The following is an 18531-nucleotide window of genomic DNA, read 5'->3' on the forward strand; positions in this document are numbered from 1 at the left end:
GTTCCACAGCCAAGTTGGTGAACTCCGCGCCCGCCCTCCTCCCTCGAGGGAAACTCCAGCTGCAGCCCGAGGAGAAGCCAGGCCTCCCTCCGCGAGGAGGGGCCAAGCCCTCGAAGGCGAGCGCAGGAGGCACGCCGGAGAGGAGTTTTCCTAGCGGCCTCACGAGGAACTCCGGCTTTCTCCTACGCGAGAGAGGGAGGAGGAAAGTCGGGAGGGAGAGGAGGCTGAGGCGGATGCTGCTGCAGTTTCTGCCGCCCGCCTCTAAAGCGCGCCCACTCGGGTTCCTCAGCAGTCGCCGGAGCAGCGCGCTGAGGTGGGACAAGCCGCTTGGCGCCTCCGAATGAATTAAGGAGCGGGAGCCGGGAGCCGCTTTCCCCGCCTGCTGCGCCTGGATTAAACAGCCTCGGCTAGCCGGGCTCCGAAGCGGCGGAGTCGGGGCGACCCTCGCGCCTGCTCGGAGCTGCCGCCCGCCTCTCCAGTAAGAGCCGCCGCTTTGTTTCTCTCCCCTCTCCGCGCCGCGGACTTCTCGGAGTGGGCGAGAGAGTCCGGCGAGCTTTCCTTCTTCTTCGGGCTCCCTGCCTCCTTCCCTTTAAATCTCTCCATCGCCGAAACCACCGACCGGCGGGCGGGGGGTAGCAGTGAAAGGTCGCGCGCGGATGATCTGGCGCCACCTGGTTCTCCCTCGCTCGCCCACCCCTCTCTTTTTCGTTAAATGCCCTGCGCGCGAGGTATGCTATTTCATGATCGCCCCATTGTTTCCTAACTTGCGGAGACTCTGTATTGTTCCCTCGGCTGCTTTGAAAGGGGAGGGGGCCCTGTTGGAGAAGGGGGCCGAACATGGATTTACTTGAGGAGTATAGCTGATGGGAGCGAGGAAGAGAGAGGGGGGCGACTGGGGAAGCCCCTCTTTCTGTATATACCTGAGGTTCCCCCTTCTCTCCTGGGCTTTTCTCTACTGTAGAAGCCTCCGTTTCCCCCCACACTCTTCGTTCCTCTCTCTCCCCCGACAGCAACAGCATCATTCCTTCCTTTAGGTTCCCAGGAGCCCTGTGGCTTATCAGCTTGGAAACAGTACATCCCACTAAAGAGGTGAACGGTAAAAGTCAATCTGCACACGCCCATGTAAAGTGCTCTCAGGTTGCAGGCAGAAACAAAAAGCTGGGCTAGTTCAGAAAGTGCCCATAGTATCCTTATCTGTTGTTACCTGAAAAGACTTGGCAACAGACACTGTAAGGCAGCAAAGGAGGAGTGTTTTTAAAGCTCTTGTAACTTTCTCTCTCTCTGTGTGTGTATCTGAGAGCTGCTCTCCCATTACAGTACAACATACATATTTTCCCTGCATGGAATTGCATTGGCATTGGGCTGTGTGTGTATATTTATTTTAAACCTGCCTCTCTGGCACTGGAAGTAGGTTGTGTATACAGTTGTATTCAGAATAATGTGGGGTTTGTTTGTTTGTTGTCCATCTTTACATCCATCCATTGCGAAGCTTACAGTTAGCTACACTGGGTGGCTGAAGTGAGTGCGCATGGCTAAATAGACAGGTGTGCATTCCTGACCTATGACTGCTTACATGGCTGTGCACATCTCACCCATACACATCTGTGTGTTGAATGTTCCATATGAAGTAGCTGTAAGATAAAGAACACTGGATGTTTGCAGAGTCAGATCTCTGGGCAAATGTTTTATTTTTGATAACACTTCCCTTTCTCTTTGTTCCTTTTGGAATAAGCCTTTTCAAAATATATGGTTATATGCTTAGGTGGCATGGGGGAATAAATACCTGGTGGTTTGCAGCTTTGCTGGATTTCTGACATCTGAGGAGAAAGACTTGCTGCTACTTAAAACAATGCTAGCCCTCTTCTTGAAAGTAACTGCTATTCCAGGTGGCATGTAGACAGATTCTCTGATTTCTTTCTGTTAAGCATGCAGCCAGTGGAAACTTCTCAATAAAAGTGTTTCACTTCTAGTTAAGGGATTTCTCCATACACACTAGAGGTTTGTTAGAATAATTCCACTCAGTTGGTTATTATATCTTCTGATGAACAACACCCATTAATTTGTCTAGACTGCATAAGCTGTTTTCTTTCTCTTGTAACAATTGCTCCTGTTTTTTCTTTTTCTTAAAAATCGGTTTTATGTGGTATGTGTTCTACACAGAACTCATATACTTTTTCATAGGACTTGCTATGCGATGTGAGCTATGGACAGTTTGGGGCAGCGCTTTCTTTTGATGATGAACAATAATGGTTTGGCTTTGATACCTGAACTGGATTAACTTATATGGATTGTTATTATCTGGAAAAAAATCTATTCTGCTAAGTGGTACCTAGAAGATTATGAGCAATTTGGAAAAATGCTATTAAATGTCAAGTGTTACTTAGTATTATATATGTCCTTTTAAGTTGCGTTTTTCTAAAAATATTTTTTCTGAATCACATAGAACAAAAGTCATTTCCCCTTTGGATATTATGTCAGAGGTATGACTTGCTTTTACATCCGATTTCCTTGCATTAACATTCAAGGCTATTGTGTGACACATGATACTTTTCAGGCTATCTCCTAGTGAGCTCATAGCAAAGGTGTGATTATAATCAAAGTCTCTCAGGCTACTGACTGTGGCCAATGGATAACATTGTCTCTTCCCACTCACCCCTCATAGCAAAATAGTATAAATAATTCCTAGTGATGTTCTTGTATACAAATAGTAGAATCAGACTGTCTGTTGGATGACAGTTGAGGCACTTAACACAGTCATATAGATACAAATGAGATGACAAAGTATGCATACATTTGTAGAAAAAAATGTAAACTCTTCTAAGCCCTACAGTCAGAAGCTGGAAAGACTAAAGAATTGAGGTGATGATGGAGTGATGCCAACAGATTTCAGTTTAGTTTGCTGAGGTGCTTTTGTTAGAGGCTAAAGCTGTAATCCTAAACTCACTAACCTGGGAGTAAGCCCCACTGAGTTCAATGGAGTTTACTTCCAAATAGACATGTACAGGATTGCATAGTAAACAATCCTATCTATGAAGCACAAGTTGTAAAATGTGGAACTGGAGACAAATAAACCCTCATTCCTGGGTTTCAGCTCATTTTGAATACAGTGGTACCTCGGGTTACAAATGCTTCGGGTTACAGACTCTGCCTAACCCGGAAGTAGTACCTCGGGTTAAGAACTTTACCTCAGGATGAGAACAGAAATGGTGTGCCGGCAGCACAGTGGCAATAGGAGGCCACATTAGCTAAAGTGGTACCTCAGGTTAAGAACGGACCACTGGAACAAATTAGGTTTCTATTCTGCCTTTTAACAAAAAGTATGGTTGAAACTATAGAGGGTTAAAAAGTAGAACCAAGAAATACAATAAAGCTCAGTTAAAACAGTGTTAGACTAAAACCATCAACAGTGCTCTACAGGGATCTGGCTTCAGGTACCAGGCCTGTTGGCAGTAGAGATGTAAAATTTCTGGAAATTTTGGGCTTTTTCGGGGGGGAAACAGAAATTTTTGGAAAAATTGAAAAAAAATGCTACATTAGCACATCTTTTTTCTTTTCCAGATTGAAAGTCATTCTGTTACTTTAGAAACAAAAAATATAACTATGGACAATTTTAATGGGCATAAAATTATCACAACTAGCATATTAAAAATATAGTGTAGCCAAACAATTATTACAAACAGAATTTACTTTTAAAATAATATTTATTTGTATTTGTAACAAATGGAGCAACAATCTCCTGAACTGTTTACTAGTTTATGTGGAACAAAAAAACCTCCACAAAACAATTTTTAAAAATCCAGAAGTAACAATTATATTTCCTCTCCGCAGTATTTAAAAAACATTCTGATAAAAAGAACAGAAGAAGGAAGTGGGACTAAGTTTCAATGAATGGGCATGAAATTTAATCAGAATCATTTTATGAGCTGTAATTAAGTATATACTTTCAGGCCCTTTTTGTTGCTCTATATTTTCTTGCAGTGCTTTGAGGCCTAGTGAAGAGGAACAGAACCAATGCATACGGCACGCATGCAAAAACAAAACTGAAACCTTTTTTCTTTTCTGGTGACAACAGCACCTCCTAAAGGAAGAAATGTATCTTGTTCTTGCATTGGAGAGTTCAGTTTGTAACCTAGGACTTGCTTGTCCTCACAGAAATTAGAATAATCTGATACTGTACATTTTTTAAAGAAATGATTTATAAAATATTTGAACCCTTTATCTTAAAATGTTTTATTCATCATGTTAAAATAAAATATTCCATAATCTATTTTTAATTTTTTTCAATTTTTCCAATTTTTCAAAAAAACAAAACAAAAACAAAAATGGCTTCAGGGGAAAAACGGAAAAAAACCGCCCCCCCCCAAATTTTTCCGTTTTCCCCCCGGGCCTTCACATCTCTAGTTGGCAGACCAACTATTTGTTACAAAGATGTCTGCAAATGGGATATGAAGGCTGGCAACATTAACCCCACCAAATGGGGGGCAGATGACCTCAGTGCCTAGTGACAGCAGTGACAAGAGGAGGAATGACCACTGGGAGGAAGCCAGAAAGAAGAAACGCCATGGTACACCTGCATCAGCACAACTGGACACCTTCATTTGCCTCAGCTGCAACAAAACATGTCTCACCCATATTGGACTCGACAGCCACCACAGACGCTGTGACTCTGCAACAGTTTGACTTTACCCTCAAAGGTGCAGCTCTCCATTGTTTCTTGAGGCAGACGGACACCAGCTCAGCTCAATATTTGCAAAGGATTGGAGTGTTAGTTGCTTTTCCATTGACTACTCACAGTTACCCCTCTGCCTGAAGCTTCCGTTCCATTCCCAGCACTGTCCCAATCCCAGGAATATTTTTTGGTGAAAACGCAAGGCACTGCAGAGGGAAATTGGAAGCAAGAAAGCCCCATTCCTCAACTATGAACTCTGTTCCATTAATGGAAGTTAAGATTCAAACTGCTGTTTTTCAATAGCAATAGGGGCTTAGCTGCTCTACTCAGCTCTTCCCATGAATGCTGTTTTGCTCAGTTTTTATAATAATAATAATAAATAGAAATATATATAAATGTGATCAAAAGAATAATTGAAAATATAACATTTTAGAATAAAATAGCAGTGTTAGAAGAAGTCTTCATCTAATGCCTTCCTTCCTTTTTCAGCGTGAACAGCCTTTACTGATTAAGGCTTGTGGTTCAAATTTCCACAACTGCTTGTGGTCCTGGCCTCTAGCTAAATTTATAATGGAATCCTGTTTGCTTGTAGTAAAGTTAAATCTGGAAATAGCAGCTATGGGATATATAAGTAATTGTGTTTGGAAAGGCGAAGTATAGGGCTGCCTTTAAACTTTACAATTTACATTTTTTTTTTCCTGACACCCAGTAGTCCTAAATTAATATGGCACCATATGTTCAGTTAGCTTGACTGGTAAAGAAGTACTAGAATATTTTTTTGCATTGTGTGTCTCTCTCTGTGTGAATTATATATATTCATATACTACACCAGCATCCTCTCATAGCACAAATATTTGTTCTTATGGATGTCTAAACAGATTTTTAAAGCTGGAAGTCTGCATGGAAAATTTAATCTTTGTCTTAATTTTAGGAGCCAATTCATACAACCACAGTCTGAGTTTATTTTGAGTAACTCCCTTGTTGCCAGCTGAGATTTCAAATGTGAAGGCAGCAAGGCAGCTGTCATGGTGCACTACTTAAGAATGAATGCTGATTTAACGATAGGATGGCTCCTTTAATCACAATTCACCAAAAAAGCACTATAAGCCAAATATAAACCTAAAACGGGGTTATGTGTATTTTCCCTGTGGCCTGATCTTGATACAGTTGGAAAAGGAAAACCGTACAATCCATCTGGATTGATGCCACATCAGAGTATGATTGGGAATATATGAATGAATATTCCTTGCAAAAGTAGCCTACTAGGAAACAAGTCTAGTTTACCTTCTTCAAATGTGTTAGTTTACTGTACATTGCTTGGTATTTATGTGATGGAATAGTCAAGCACAAGTGATTCCACAATTCAGATTCTGGTGGTACAGTCCTTGGAAGGCTACGCCATGCACCTTTTCTGAATGTGTATGCAGTAAACTAGGGTTGCCATATTTCAAACAGTGAAAATCCAGACAGAAAAGTTGTAAATCCACAAAAAAGAGAGAAGTTTTTGAACTATCGCTAAGAAAATTCATCAAAAATGACATTGTCATATGTCCAGATTTTTCTGGTCATTTTTACAATTTCCACTTCTGACTGCAGTATTCCAGATATGTCTGGGAAATTCCAGACGTATGGCAACCCGAAGTAAGCCCATAACCTATGTGCATTCAGCTTGATGTATATGGCAATAAAAAGCAATTAAAAAGGGGGCAGGGTCTCAGGAAAAATGACTTTGGAAATCCTACTCTCCATTGAGCCCAATGGGTTTTGACTATACAATTTTGGCTTCAAGTGCCATTCCCAGAACATAACCCTCATGTAGGTTGCAGGCCTGCCATATCAGTTTGAAGCCTCTGGAGAATCATACAGTATTTTAGAACTATTAAATTAAAAGTTTAATTCTGATCACTTACCTTTGAAGGCATATGAAAAGGCAGGTTCTGAGATGGATAGGTTGGTTCTCTGTCAATATTGCTAGCATCTTTACATTCATAATTGTGTTTTTCTGTTGTGCAGACTGCTTTGAAGTCAACAAGACATATATATAAAGTAATTTAATACATGGCTGTTGCACATGGTTCTGTTTATTTTAATGATGCTTCCAGAGAATCTCAGCCAGACACTGCTGGAAGAAAGTTGGCTTTACTATTTTCTTTTGCTTAGCATGGAGGAACCCTGCTTTTATCTGAGAAACCCTGACCTGAAAGTTCTAAATAAAACTACAGTAAAAATGCATGACATCTCCCTACATGCAGAAGTGGTTTTCAGTATGTGAAACCTGCTAAGTTTTATTGGGCCTTGTGGAAGTTTCCTGGATGCTTTCCAAAAATGGAATTGTACAATGGAATTATGGTTTGTGTGGAATCATGACCTGTGAAGCTGACTTTTATAGTGAGTCCAAACTCAAGCAGCCACTAGGTCCAACAGAAGACATTTTGTTGCCTATGACAAAGGACAAGAAGCTGTGTTCTCCATTCCATGTTCAAAAGCTTACTGGACTGGCAGTCAAGGGGTGCAGGGCAGACCGCATGGCATATAGTTCTGGCTGCTGCAGCCACCTTACTCTGTTCAGTGTGCTGACAGCTGTTATCCAATGTTTTAGGCAGAGATAAATCTTTCCAAGCCCTGCTATCTGAGATTGAATCTGGGATCTTGGCCATGTAAAGCTTGTGTTCAGTTATTGAGCTGTGGGCCTTTTCATAAAAAATAAATAAATTTCTATATTGCCTTTCATCTGAAGATTACAAGGCAGTTTACAATATGAAACACAAAAATACATACTATAATGACAAATGAAGACAGTAGCACCCCTCACAGTTTAAAAGGCCATAGATTGTTTAATTAACCTTGGGTTAATTTAACCCATAGCCCTGGGAAAGGAGGAATGCTTTTGCCTGGTGCCTAAATATATGTAATGAAGGTGCCAGGCAGTCCTCCCTGGGAAAAGCATTCCACAAGTGGAGAACCAGCACAGAAAAGCCTGCTCTCATGTTGCTGCCCTCTATACCTCTCGTGGAGGAGGCACACATAGAAGAGTGTTGGATGATGATCACAGGGTCTTGAGGTGGTTCATATGGAGAGTTGTAGTCCTTGGAGTACTACAGCTGTGAGCAGGTTGAGGCTTTATAGATCAAAAGCAGCACTTTGAATTGGGCCCAGAAACTTATTGGCAGCCAGTGCAGTTGGGCCAGGATTGCTGCCACATGCTCAAATCATCGCAACCTGGCCACTGAATTCTGCGCCAGCTGAATTTTCTGAATCATCTTCAGAGGCAACCCCCACATACAATGCATTGCAGTAATCTAACCTAGAGGTTACCAGAAGATAGACAACAGAAGTTATGCTATCCCTATCCAGATAGGGGCCCAACTGGGCCACCAGCCAAAGCTAATGGAAAGCACCATGTTCCACCAAGGTGCCTCCTGAGCTTCTAGTGACAGCAATGGATCCAGAAGTACCTTCAAGCTGTGTACCACCCACTCCTTCAGAGGGAGTGTAACCCCATCAAAGCAGGCAACCTCCCATCCATCCAGTTTAGGGAATTACCCTAAAATGGAGGATTGAGCTTCAGTTCATTTGCTCTGAACCAGTCCATTACTGAGGCAAGACAATGGTCCAAAAGTCATTAATGGAAACCTTTGATAGCTATACCATTAATAGCTGCCGTTTTCAAGTAATTCTTATTGCAAATGAATGTAGCTGTATCTTCTGGATATGTCCCTTTTTGCCAATTTTAATTCATGACAAAAGCTTTGGTGAATGCATACTTTATTGGTAAACGGGGAGACGATGTTGTACTTTAGAGCTCATTACAGGCTTGCTTCAATTGTTCAATCGAAACCAAATGTTGAAACAGTTTTATATTGGTATACTATAGCCAGAAACTAGATTGGAATGTTGATTTGATACACTGACATCACATCTGTTAGGAGAGGTTTCGGATTCAGGAAGATATTGTAAATTGGCTAGGATTCAGAAAACATATGGTGGTTTTTGGGGAGGTCTTGGCTTGATTACTTTTTAGATCACGAAGGGAGGAAATTATGGCAGTCTGGGATTGAATGACTTCTGATGGAAGTTTTAAAAAATGCACATTCCTTTTGGCAAACATGAAATGTACAGTCCACAGTTTTGGCCCTCATTGCCACAATAGGAGGAGTGCAACAGTATGCCTCTGATTGAGGATGCGTTGGTGTGAACTCTGCCTTGTGCTTCAACTTGAACATGCTGTTGGCATCATGAACACATCCCACTGTTGTAAGCCCCGTTCTTTTCAGTGGGGCCTTTAACTCTTGGGTCAGCTTGGGAACTGGGCTGCTGAACCTTTTGAACACAGCACCTTTTTCTTTAGGAAGTAATATGATTGCTAGCAGTCAAGAAATAAAAGATTTGAATTGCCACATGTTTGACAGTGGAATTTATTTTTTTCACATCTCTGGCTCTTTGCGAGTGAAGCAAGAGATGCCAAAGGTTCTGCATTGACTACTTGGACGTTACCAGATAACCATTTGCCAACTTATATTTTAAACAGCTCTGTCTCTTGTGTTTAAATTCATTCTTGTTTATAAGTTCTTTTTTTAAAAAAAGACACCTAGACACTGGTATTGGGCTTCTCTTCCACTTTAAATTCTAGTATTGATCTTCAGCTCCCAGATAATACACACTGCCAGTTCCTGTACTTTCAGATTGATTAATGCTCTTTGTGAAATGTATATAGCTATAAATTCCCAATTGTAAATGTAAATTAAATACTGTAAGTGAGTATGCTACATTCTCAATGGTAGCAAAGCTCATGGAGAAAAGCTGAGGCACAAGGAGGGACCTTGAAGGAAGGAAGGAAGACTGTGCATACATAACTTGCTTGTGTGCTTCCCAGAGGTGCAGGGTTCACCTTATACTCTCTTTCTTTCCTGGAGAATTGTCCTTCCTCACTATATACACGTACAGAGAGTTTTTCTCCCATGTATGATATTAGAAGTATAATTACTCCAGAATGTCTTAATAGTGTGTTTCATTGAAATTCTCCCATGGCTTGCTTTTGCTGCAGCGTTGATGGTTTTAGGTAGGTTTTTTTTTTTTTTAAGTATGAAAGGATGTGTTGTTGTTAGGAGTTGTACAGCTTTCTGGTGAGAGGAAAGAAGAAACACCTAAATACTGTAATTTACTGTTCCCTTCAAAAGAGGAGAATATTTCATGTCATTGGGTGTTTTGAAACCACTTTCCCCCCACCTATTTATGGTTTGGGAAGAAGCAAACCATATACAGTGAAACATCAGTAGAGGCTGTTTATTCTGACAAAGGAATGGCCATTGGGAATACCTTCCTGGTTTGAAAACCTAGTGATGTGTAGGAAGCCTTTGTAACATTCCCATCTAGTAAAATGCCTGCAGTATTTTGCCATGCAGGAAATCAATTGCAGCTGGATGCACAGAGTTTCCACTCCAAGTATATGAACACACCTTTTAGTGTTCTACTAAAAACGTTTTTTTCTTTATTCAGGGCCTTACCTTGAAAAGTGACTTGGAAGACTGAGGGGATGGGGGAACACTAGAGTCTTGTTTCTTAAAAGTTGCTGCCTTTAAAAGAAACTATGTTATTTTGGCAATGTGGTATATGGGGTTCAAAACGCATGTGAAGCCTAGGAGACATGTGAAGCCTTTCTTTTAAAGGCAGCCCTTTGTGACTAATGAGGACCTCTATATCTACATCTCTCTTGGGATCCTAGTTCAAGTACTGATGCTTCCTGTAGATATTGCAGCCCTAAAGGTAAAGGGACCCCTGACCATTAGGTCCAGTCGTGTCCGACTCTGGGGTTGCGGCGCTCATCTCGCGTTATTGGCCGAGGGAGCCGGCGTACAGCTTCCAGGTCATGTGGCCAGCATGACAAAGCCGCTTCTGGCAAACCAGAGCAGTGCACGGAAACGCCGTTTACCTTCCCGCTGGAGCAGTACCTATTTATCTACTTGCACTTTGACGTGCTTTCGAACTGCTAGGTTGGCAGGAGCTGGGACCGAGCAACGGGAGCTCACCCTGTCGCGGGGATTTGAACCACCGACCTTCTGATCAGCAAGCCCTAGGCTCTGTGGTTTAACCCACAGTGCCACCCGTGTCCCTAGGAAACAGCTAAATGCAGGAAATAACCATCCCAATGCATTAGGTTAGGCATGTTCAGGCTTTGGATCTACTTTTGTTTTTTACTAGAATCAGCCAGAGCCAAGTTACAAATGCTGTGGCTCAGGGACAAATCAAATTCATATTCATATTTACAAGAGTCCTCTTTCTCCTCAGTATTAAAACCCCCGAGACTCAAACTGAGTTAACCTGCACATATGCATACAAATCCATATGGGGTAAGTAACTGCATATTAGAGAATCTGCCTAATTTAGGAAAGGGGAAACCCCTTTTGTTTAAATGGGTTGGAAATTCTTGCTGATATATCCTGTGATCTGCCATTAGCTCCAGATCTCTCTTCTGCCTCTCCACCTTCGGGTTATGTTATGTTAGGGCTGTGATCCTATGCACGCATGACTGATTATTATTGTGGAATTTATCTTTCAGTTACAGAACAAACATTGTCCATCTTTGCATACATTTTATTTTGTGTCTCCTGAGCTTGGATAAATATAAATATGCAATTTTTGTGAGTCCCAAGTTTGGAAAAAACTAAACAGTACTTACAGACACACTCTCTAAAAAAAACATACCATACATAGCTCTAACATGGACTATATATATTATTGCTGATTTTAATAAAGTATTTCAATACTGTATCTTATTTTTGACAATCCTCTCCATATAGTTCATCAAAGGGTCTTCTGGGATTTTCATCCCATAATTGGAACCAGATGATGTTCAAAAATTTCTTAATGTTTTTGCATTATTGGAAGAGATGAATTAAGTTGGCACCATGTTCCCCATGTCTTCAACAAGCATCTGTAACCAAATTATATATCTTGTTTAGTTGGTAGGATAGCACACACCATTTGTATAAATATCTTTAAACTGTGTTCTGTTAGGTTCACAGTTGTCAAGGAGCTTGAGATGCCAATGCCAATTGCCAAATAGTTTTATATCAGAACCCCTAGATCTTGCTCTCACATGTTTTTTCTGTAAAAGCTCACTTTTATCCTCCAGCAAGAAGACAATGTTGTCATTGCCAGATTTGCCCTACTACTCCATTGTTCAAAGCCCATTGTTCTACACGTTTGTTCAGAAATAAATTTGTAGAAGCTTTCCCCTCTGATTAGAGCGGTCCTTTTTCAGATATAAATCTAAGCCATGGTTTAGTATTATGTGCTTCATGTACTCCTCATTCAGCATGGCTGTGAAATAAGCCAGGATCAGTAGCTTGAGCTTCTTTTTACCAGAGTTCCTCCAGCTTGGACATAATGAGAAACTTTAGATAGTTTAAAGGTGGACGCTTCCAGTATCCTTAGAGCTGCTGATACTTGCTGCTGCTCATATCCATAGCAATGAGTTAAACCATGGTTTGGTGTCACTTCCAAACCAGACCTAAGTGTAGTTGTGATGGTAGATGGATTATAGCAGCATTGCTAGGGGAGCACCTACATTCCATCTAAATCTGTCCTTCATGTGACCTTCTTACAGCTATTCCAGTGGAAGACATATGGGCATAAATCACCTCTTTCCCTCTTATTAGCTGTTCTTACAGTTGGAACCTGTTCTTTAGCAGAAGCTGTAACCAGTGTTAGAAACTGGGATAGAAAAGCTAGGAGCCAAGTGGCTCCTGGGATCTGGGTTGTAGGCGCCAAAACAGAATGTCTAGCCACCATTTATGGGGGGGGGGTGGAGTCAGCACTTTTTATTTATTATTTTGATAAGCATGAATTAATATGCAATTCACATTAGAGACACATTGTTAATACAGTATCACATTTTCCCCAGAAATTGTTAATACATGTTTAATTTGGTGTTTATAATAAAAATATTGGTACCAGACTTCAGTTTTCAAAACACTGTACTCTTTATTGTTAAATTCCTTAACCTATTGTCCATCCTTAACATATACTTCAAGGCTTCAAAGCACATTCATTTCAGTACCGGTAATTCTTGAGTGTCAGCCAGGTACAAAAAATGGCACCTAGACTTTTGGACTTTTCACAAATTGAGAATCTTTAGGTGCAAAATGTGGCTCGCACCCTGCTAATTTCGAACCCTGGCTGTAACTTATTTGCCATTAGGCCTTCTTATGCCTTAAAAATGTGTTGAGAACCAAAATATATGATGGCGTTGCAGGTTCTTTTTAAGTCTGTCATAATGGTTTTAATAATGAAAGTGAGAATTCAACTATGTTTACAGCCATAGTTATGAGCATTTTCATTCCCAGATTTTTGGTGGCGCAGTTGTTAAATTAATGCCTTCCATAACTTACATCTGGTGAGAATTGGTGCAGTCGTACTAGCCTTTGGATGAGAAGGATTATTGTAATTAATCACACATTTCATGGAAGTTCTGAAACCTTTTAGCTAGGAGTTCCACAGAAATAATACACTTAATAATATCCACATCTCTCCAACCACTTTATTTTACTACTGAGTGGTGTAAATTAAATACATTTACAACTTGTTGTTTTTATGCTAATTATTTGGCAGTATTTTACTTTACCATCTAAATTGCTGCTGCATATCCTTAAGCATTATGGGTCCGCAGTTCACATGAGCAGAGTTCAGCTCACAGAAAGGGGCAAGGAAGTGCTTTTTGCTGATTCCCCCTGCAGTCTCTGAAAACCTTCTCCAGAAGATTGAAGGACCCTTTGTAAGAGCATGGGAGGTGGTGCTGGGGAAGAGGGAATTGGTAAAAACTCAGCTTCTTTCCCCCCATACATGTATAGCAGCTTCTGCTGAGTCACAAGTTCTTGTACAAATGAAAGGAACCCTTCTCTGGATCCAAACCAATATTTGTATTTTGTCAGGAAGTGTATTTTAATTACAGCCTGGCTATGGCTGATGGGAACTATGCTCTACTTACTTACTTACTTACTTACTTACTTTTACTTATAGACTACCCCTTATACAAAATTCCATAGCAGTAGACATGGGGGAATAGAGCTACCATATTAACCACAATTATTCAGTCAAATTCCTGTTAGAAAACATGCCAAACTAGAATTCTGGTGGTTTTTAAAATTATATTTCTCTTGTACCAAATATGGAAGAAAGAAATCATGACTGCCATTGCAAGTGAATATTTGCTTTGGAAAATAATACATAGCTCCACAGAGGCAAACACTACTCAGTTTTGGGGTTCCTAATGTTGGGTTGTTCCAACTATCTTCTGATAGAAGCAGTTGTCAGCAATTGACAGAAGCAATTGGATTCTTGTATCCATGGCTTGTTAAACTGAGATAAACATCAACCCTTTGCCCATGCACCCAACCCCTTTGCTGTTTTCTTCATGGTGCACTTCAATAATACAAGAAATAAATTGTGGTTTCCCATTTCTGCTGAACAAGATGACTATGGTGACCAACTTTGAAGCAAGCCAGAATCTTAAAACTTCACACTGTGGCTTAAGATCATGGTTTGTTCTGAAGCTGGTGGTTATAGTTTCCTGGTTTGGAGAAATTAGAAACTCTGGTTTATTAAGACTTTCTGATTTTATTATGCTAATTAAAAAAAGCACTTGCTTGCCAAAATGGCTCCCTAAGTGGTTTAGAAGTAGAAAACCGAGTATTAAAAATATAGCTATGGTGTGTATATACAGTGTGTATATTCTGAGAAGGTCAGTGATGTATGAATGAGGCCATTGGCTGCACTGGCCCAAAATGGGCCAGGACTTCATAAGCTGTTGGATTCCTAAATTGAAGTGTCCACAATTTTTTGTTTTGTTTTTTAATACTATTAGTTCAATAGGTTTTTGTAGTAGGGCATAGCTTGACATTCCATAGCCTGACATACTAGTGTGTGTGTGTGTGTGTGTGTGTGTGTGTGTGTGTGTGGTGTTTTTTTTAAAAGGCAAAATAGACCACAGGACATGACAAATATCTGGATCGCAGCCAGCTGCTAACACCTTAAGTCTCACTATTTCTGTGGGAAATTATTGAAGTTTTGGATAGAGCAATCCTTCAGAGGTTGGAGAAAGGAAAGGAGTCTGAGCCAGTGGGCTGTCAGTTCCAAAGCCCTGCTGGGGCAAGGACAGAATTGGTGTCTATGTGTGGCTTTCTCTAGTCACCTGCCTTTTTGTTGCTGGTTCTTCTTTTAAATGTTTGATTAATTTTATTTTTTTGTTCCAGTGACAGGGAAAATAGCTACACCAGCTCCAAGGCTGGCATAGCCCCCCATCGCCTATTCCATAAGCATGTTTGGGGGATGAGGGGCCTATGGATCCAGCAGATCCAAAGCATCCCCTAATCCTCCCTGTCATTCCCCTGGAACACCCTCTTTTTGACCATAGGACACGAGGTAGATCAGCAACCATGGTCGAACTTGGAGCCTCTCCAAGGAGGCCTCCAACTATGGCCCACAGCATCCAACATCCACCTGCTCTTTTCAGGAGTTTAGGATTGCAACCCCTGAGCTGAAATTGGATCTATTGCCATGGTCTGAGAACATGCAATGCGGTCACATTGTTGAAGCTAAGCAGGTCTGGAATCCTGCCATTGTCTGTGTGGGAGACCTTCTGGGAACCCCACATAGTTCTAGGAACTATTCTAGGAACCCCACAGTTCTAGGAAGGCAAGACATAATTATACAGCTCCTAACTGTTCTGATCTTACATTTTTTGCAGTTAGTATTTTATTGTAGATGTTCTTCCTTGAATCAGTGTAAAACAGTTTTAAGGGAAAAGATAACTTCACTAAGACATGGTAGTTGCAGGGAAGCAGATTGCTCTCTTCCTGTGACATTTTCTATTGTCTACATTTTCTATTTCAAATGACCAGGGAAATGTGAACACTTCCTTTTGTATCCAATAGATAGAGATTCTTAATTAGTGACTGCTTGTATTTGCTGACATAAAGGAAATGAATGGACATTTGTGATTATTGCACATCTGTTGTTTTGTGTTAAGTATCCTGTATGCTGGTGAAACTGTTTTCAGTATTCCCCCCCCCCACAAACACACACACAGCAAAGGTGAAATGGAGGCATATGTTTGCTTTGTTATAACAGTTACAGATATGGCTACAGACATAAATGAATTACAGTGGTACCTTGGGTTAAGAACTTAATTCGTTCTGGAGGTCCGTTCTTAACCTGAAACTGTTCTTAACCTGAGGTACCACTTTAGTTAATGGGGCCTCCCGCTGCCGCCGCGTGATTTCTGTTCTCATCCTGAGGCAAAGTTCTTAACCCGAGGTACTATTTCTGGGTTAGCGGAGTCTGTAACCTGATGTGTCTGTAACAAGAAGTGTCTGTAACCCGAGGTACCACTGTACTTAACCCCATCCCCATTTCCCTCAAGCTAGTCACAAAATTGTATATTGTATCATGTGTGTCACCGAAAGCATCTTCTGAAGTTACAGTTGCATAGTCTGCATTTTTGAGTTGTAGTTCTGTGCAGTAATTGTGCTCTTCTTCTCTTCTCTACTCTTCTTCTTCAAAAGCCTTTGATGCAGAGTCCTTGCAATGTCGGCTCAGACTTAAATCCTACTTACTCACTTGAAAGTGGGGTAAGGATTGCAGCCTAATCCACAACATAAGGGATATTTGTAAATTTGTCTCGATGTGCACTGAGTATGACTTGCATGCCTTATGCGTAAACTTGCATAAGTTCTTCATTGATTTTTATAATCTTCCTTGCACTTCCTTAACTGAAAATAATCAAATGGAAAGTGGCATCTGTTGGGAAGCATGAAGCTATATCTAAATATTGTTTATGGCGCCAGCCAAGCAGTGCAGGTTAAACCAACAGAATTGAGATCTAACATTCCATTGTGTTCATCTCATCAAGTATATTTTTATTTTTGCCTATTGTGTGTTTACGTTCATGTGCACAAGATAGCTTTCAAAATGAACTTCCTTCAAGTTTTGGATCTTACAAGTTTTCCTGCCTCCCTTGAACGTAGCAGTTTTATGTATGTATAGAAACAGTGTCAACTGCTTTTCGTAGTTTGATACAGTAACTGCCTGCTGTCTATTAGTAGCAGCATTTTGTGTGCCTTTAGAAGTACTTTTTGCATTTGAGTTCAATTAAATGTATGAAGCTTTTTAAAAGCAAATTTCTGTAGGACAGGATTAATTTTTTAATAGCGCTTTCTCTTAACTCTCTACCTGATCTGTTGGTCTGACGCAGTAGAAATATATATAAAAAAATTAAAAAATTGTCCAGTAGCACCTTAAGAGACAACTAAGTTTGTTCTTGGTATAAGCTTTTTTTGCACACGAAAGCTCATACCAAGAACAAACTTAGTTGTTCTCTAAGGTGCTACTGGACAATATATATAGTCGATGTAGGGATGTTATGTGAAACATATTCTTTCATTTCCATAATGCTGCCTTCCTGCATCTTTGAATATCCACAAATATCCATGGAGTGGTTTGAATTGCCATGCAGATCTAAATATTTCTTGTGCATTCATGTTTTGCATGTGAGGTCATAGCCACACCAGAGATTTAAAGCACATGGCTTCTCCCAAAGAATCCTGGGAACTGTAGTTTACCCCTCAAAGAGATACAATTCCCAGCATCCTTAACAACAGTTCCCATGATTCTTTGGGAAAATTCATGTGCTTTAAATCTCTGGTGTGGATATGACCTGAGTGTGCATTTTTAAATCCTCAAATTGGTGACTGGATCCATAAGTGCTTAAACAAGAACTGATTGACTTTAAAATCACATACTGTTCTATCATGTTTCTGTACCCACAAGACCCAGCAGTTTCATGTTTATATGCTAGCTCTCTTAATGTTTTTCTGCTGCATTTTCTGGGACACTTTTTCACAAAAACAGGGTATGCACAACTCCAAATCACAGGCAATTATTGGCATCTCTAACAAACCCTTTGCAGGGTCTTGGATGTGCACCCACGAAGTCCCCCTCACTTCCAAGGTCTTTGTTGTTCATTAGAATAGAATAAGCAGAGCTGCTACCTCTACTGAGATGAGTGGGGTAACCTAGAAGCTGTACAAGTATACCAAAGCATATACTGGGCTACGGGTCAAGTTGACCAGATGTAAACAAGTACCAACCAGGTAGTACTACTAGCTACTGAAATTAATAGTGACTTGTTGAACAGCAGCATTTTATATCTGATTTTATAACAACTATACTTGTGCTTGGAAAATGCTTCTTGTCTCTCTTTCTCCTACAAAAGTACATGGAACGATTTCAACATGCATGAAATACTTAGCTTAAATGTTGTGATGTGGATCTTTAAAGCAGAGGAAATGAAACACGAACCTTTTTGAAAACAGGGACTAAATGCTACTTATCAGCAAAAGTATCGCTTTTGGAGGAGGAGAAACTAAACATCTGGCTTCCCTCTGGAAAAATTATATTTTTCCTTTGACCTTTTGTAAAAATAAATATTTTTCTAATAGTTTTTATTTTGAAGGAGTTGAGCATTGAGCCTAATCAAAGGAATGCCACTGTTGTCAAAGCTGTTTTTTGTTTAGGCTTTGTTTTGCTTTTAAGATTGCGCCAGCAATGGTGGAATTTCCACAGAAAATGCAAACTTCATTTCCCCCCACCCCTTATTTTAAGTGTCGGTTTCCAAAACTGCTATTAAACACTGGGCAAAGGAGACTGTGGCACTATAACACCTGTAAGAATCCTCTAAACATGTATCTCATGGTAAATGATTCACCTCCATTGCACCTCTGAAGAGTGCATGTGGAATTTTCTGACCTGTAGAAGAGATGGTTGTTAATCTGACTAGGAATCTCTTTAGCAGAAAGTACTGTACA

The 18531-nt window shown here is 40.5% G+C and overlaps 1 protein-coding gene across 2 annotated transcripts in view; it reads left to right on the plus strand.

Annotated features, from left to right (window-relative positions):
- Positions 1–340: 340 nt before the first annotated feature.
- Positions 341–18531, plus strand: part of PLEKHG1 (pleckstrin homology and RhoGEF domain containing G1) — a 99918-nt gene continuing 81727 nt past the window's right edge. The window contains exon 1 of one of the 2 annotated variants that reach the window (XM_033143987.1): positions 341–478. Coding sequence is in view for 1 of the 2 variants with exons in the window: in XM_033143986.1 (XP_032999877.1) it covers positions 713–728 (16 nt within the window). In the remaining variant the exon portion in view is untranslated. Of the gene's footprint in view, positions 479–646; positions 729–18531 lie in introns of those variants that run through there. The other variant, XM_033143986.1, reaches the window with a different exon arrangement.

This window comes from Lacerta agilis, chromosome 3 (genome assembly GCF_009819535.1).
Source record: "Lacerta agilis isolate rLacAgi1 chromosome 3, rLacAgi1.pri, whole genome shotgun sequence".
In the NCBI taxonomy this organism is placed as follows: domain Eukaryota; kingdom Metazoa; phylum Chordata; class Lepidosauria; order Squamata; family Lacertidae; genus Lacerta; species Lacerta agilis.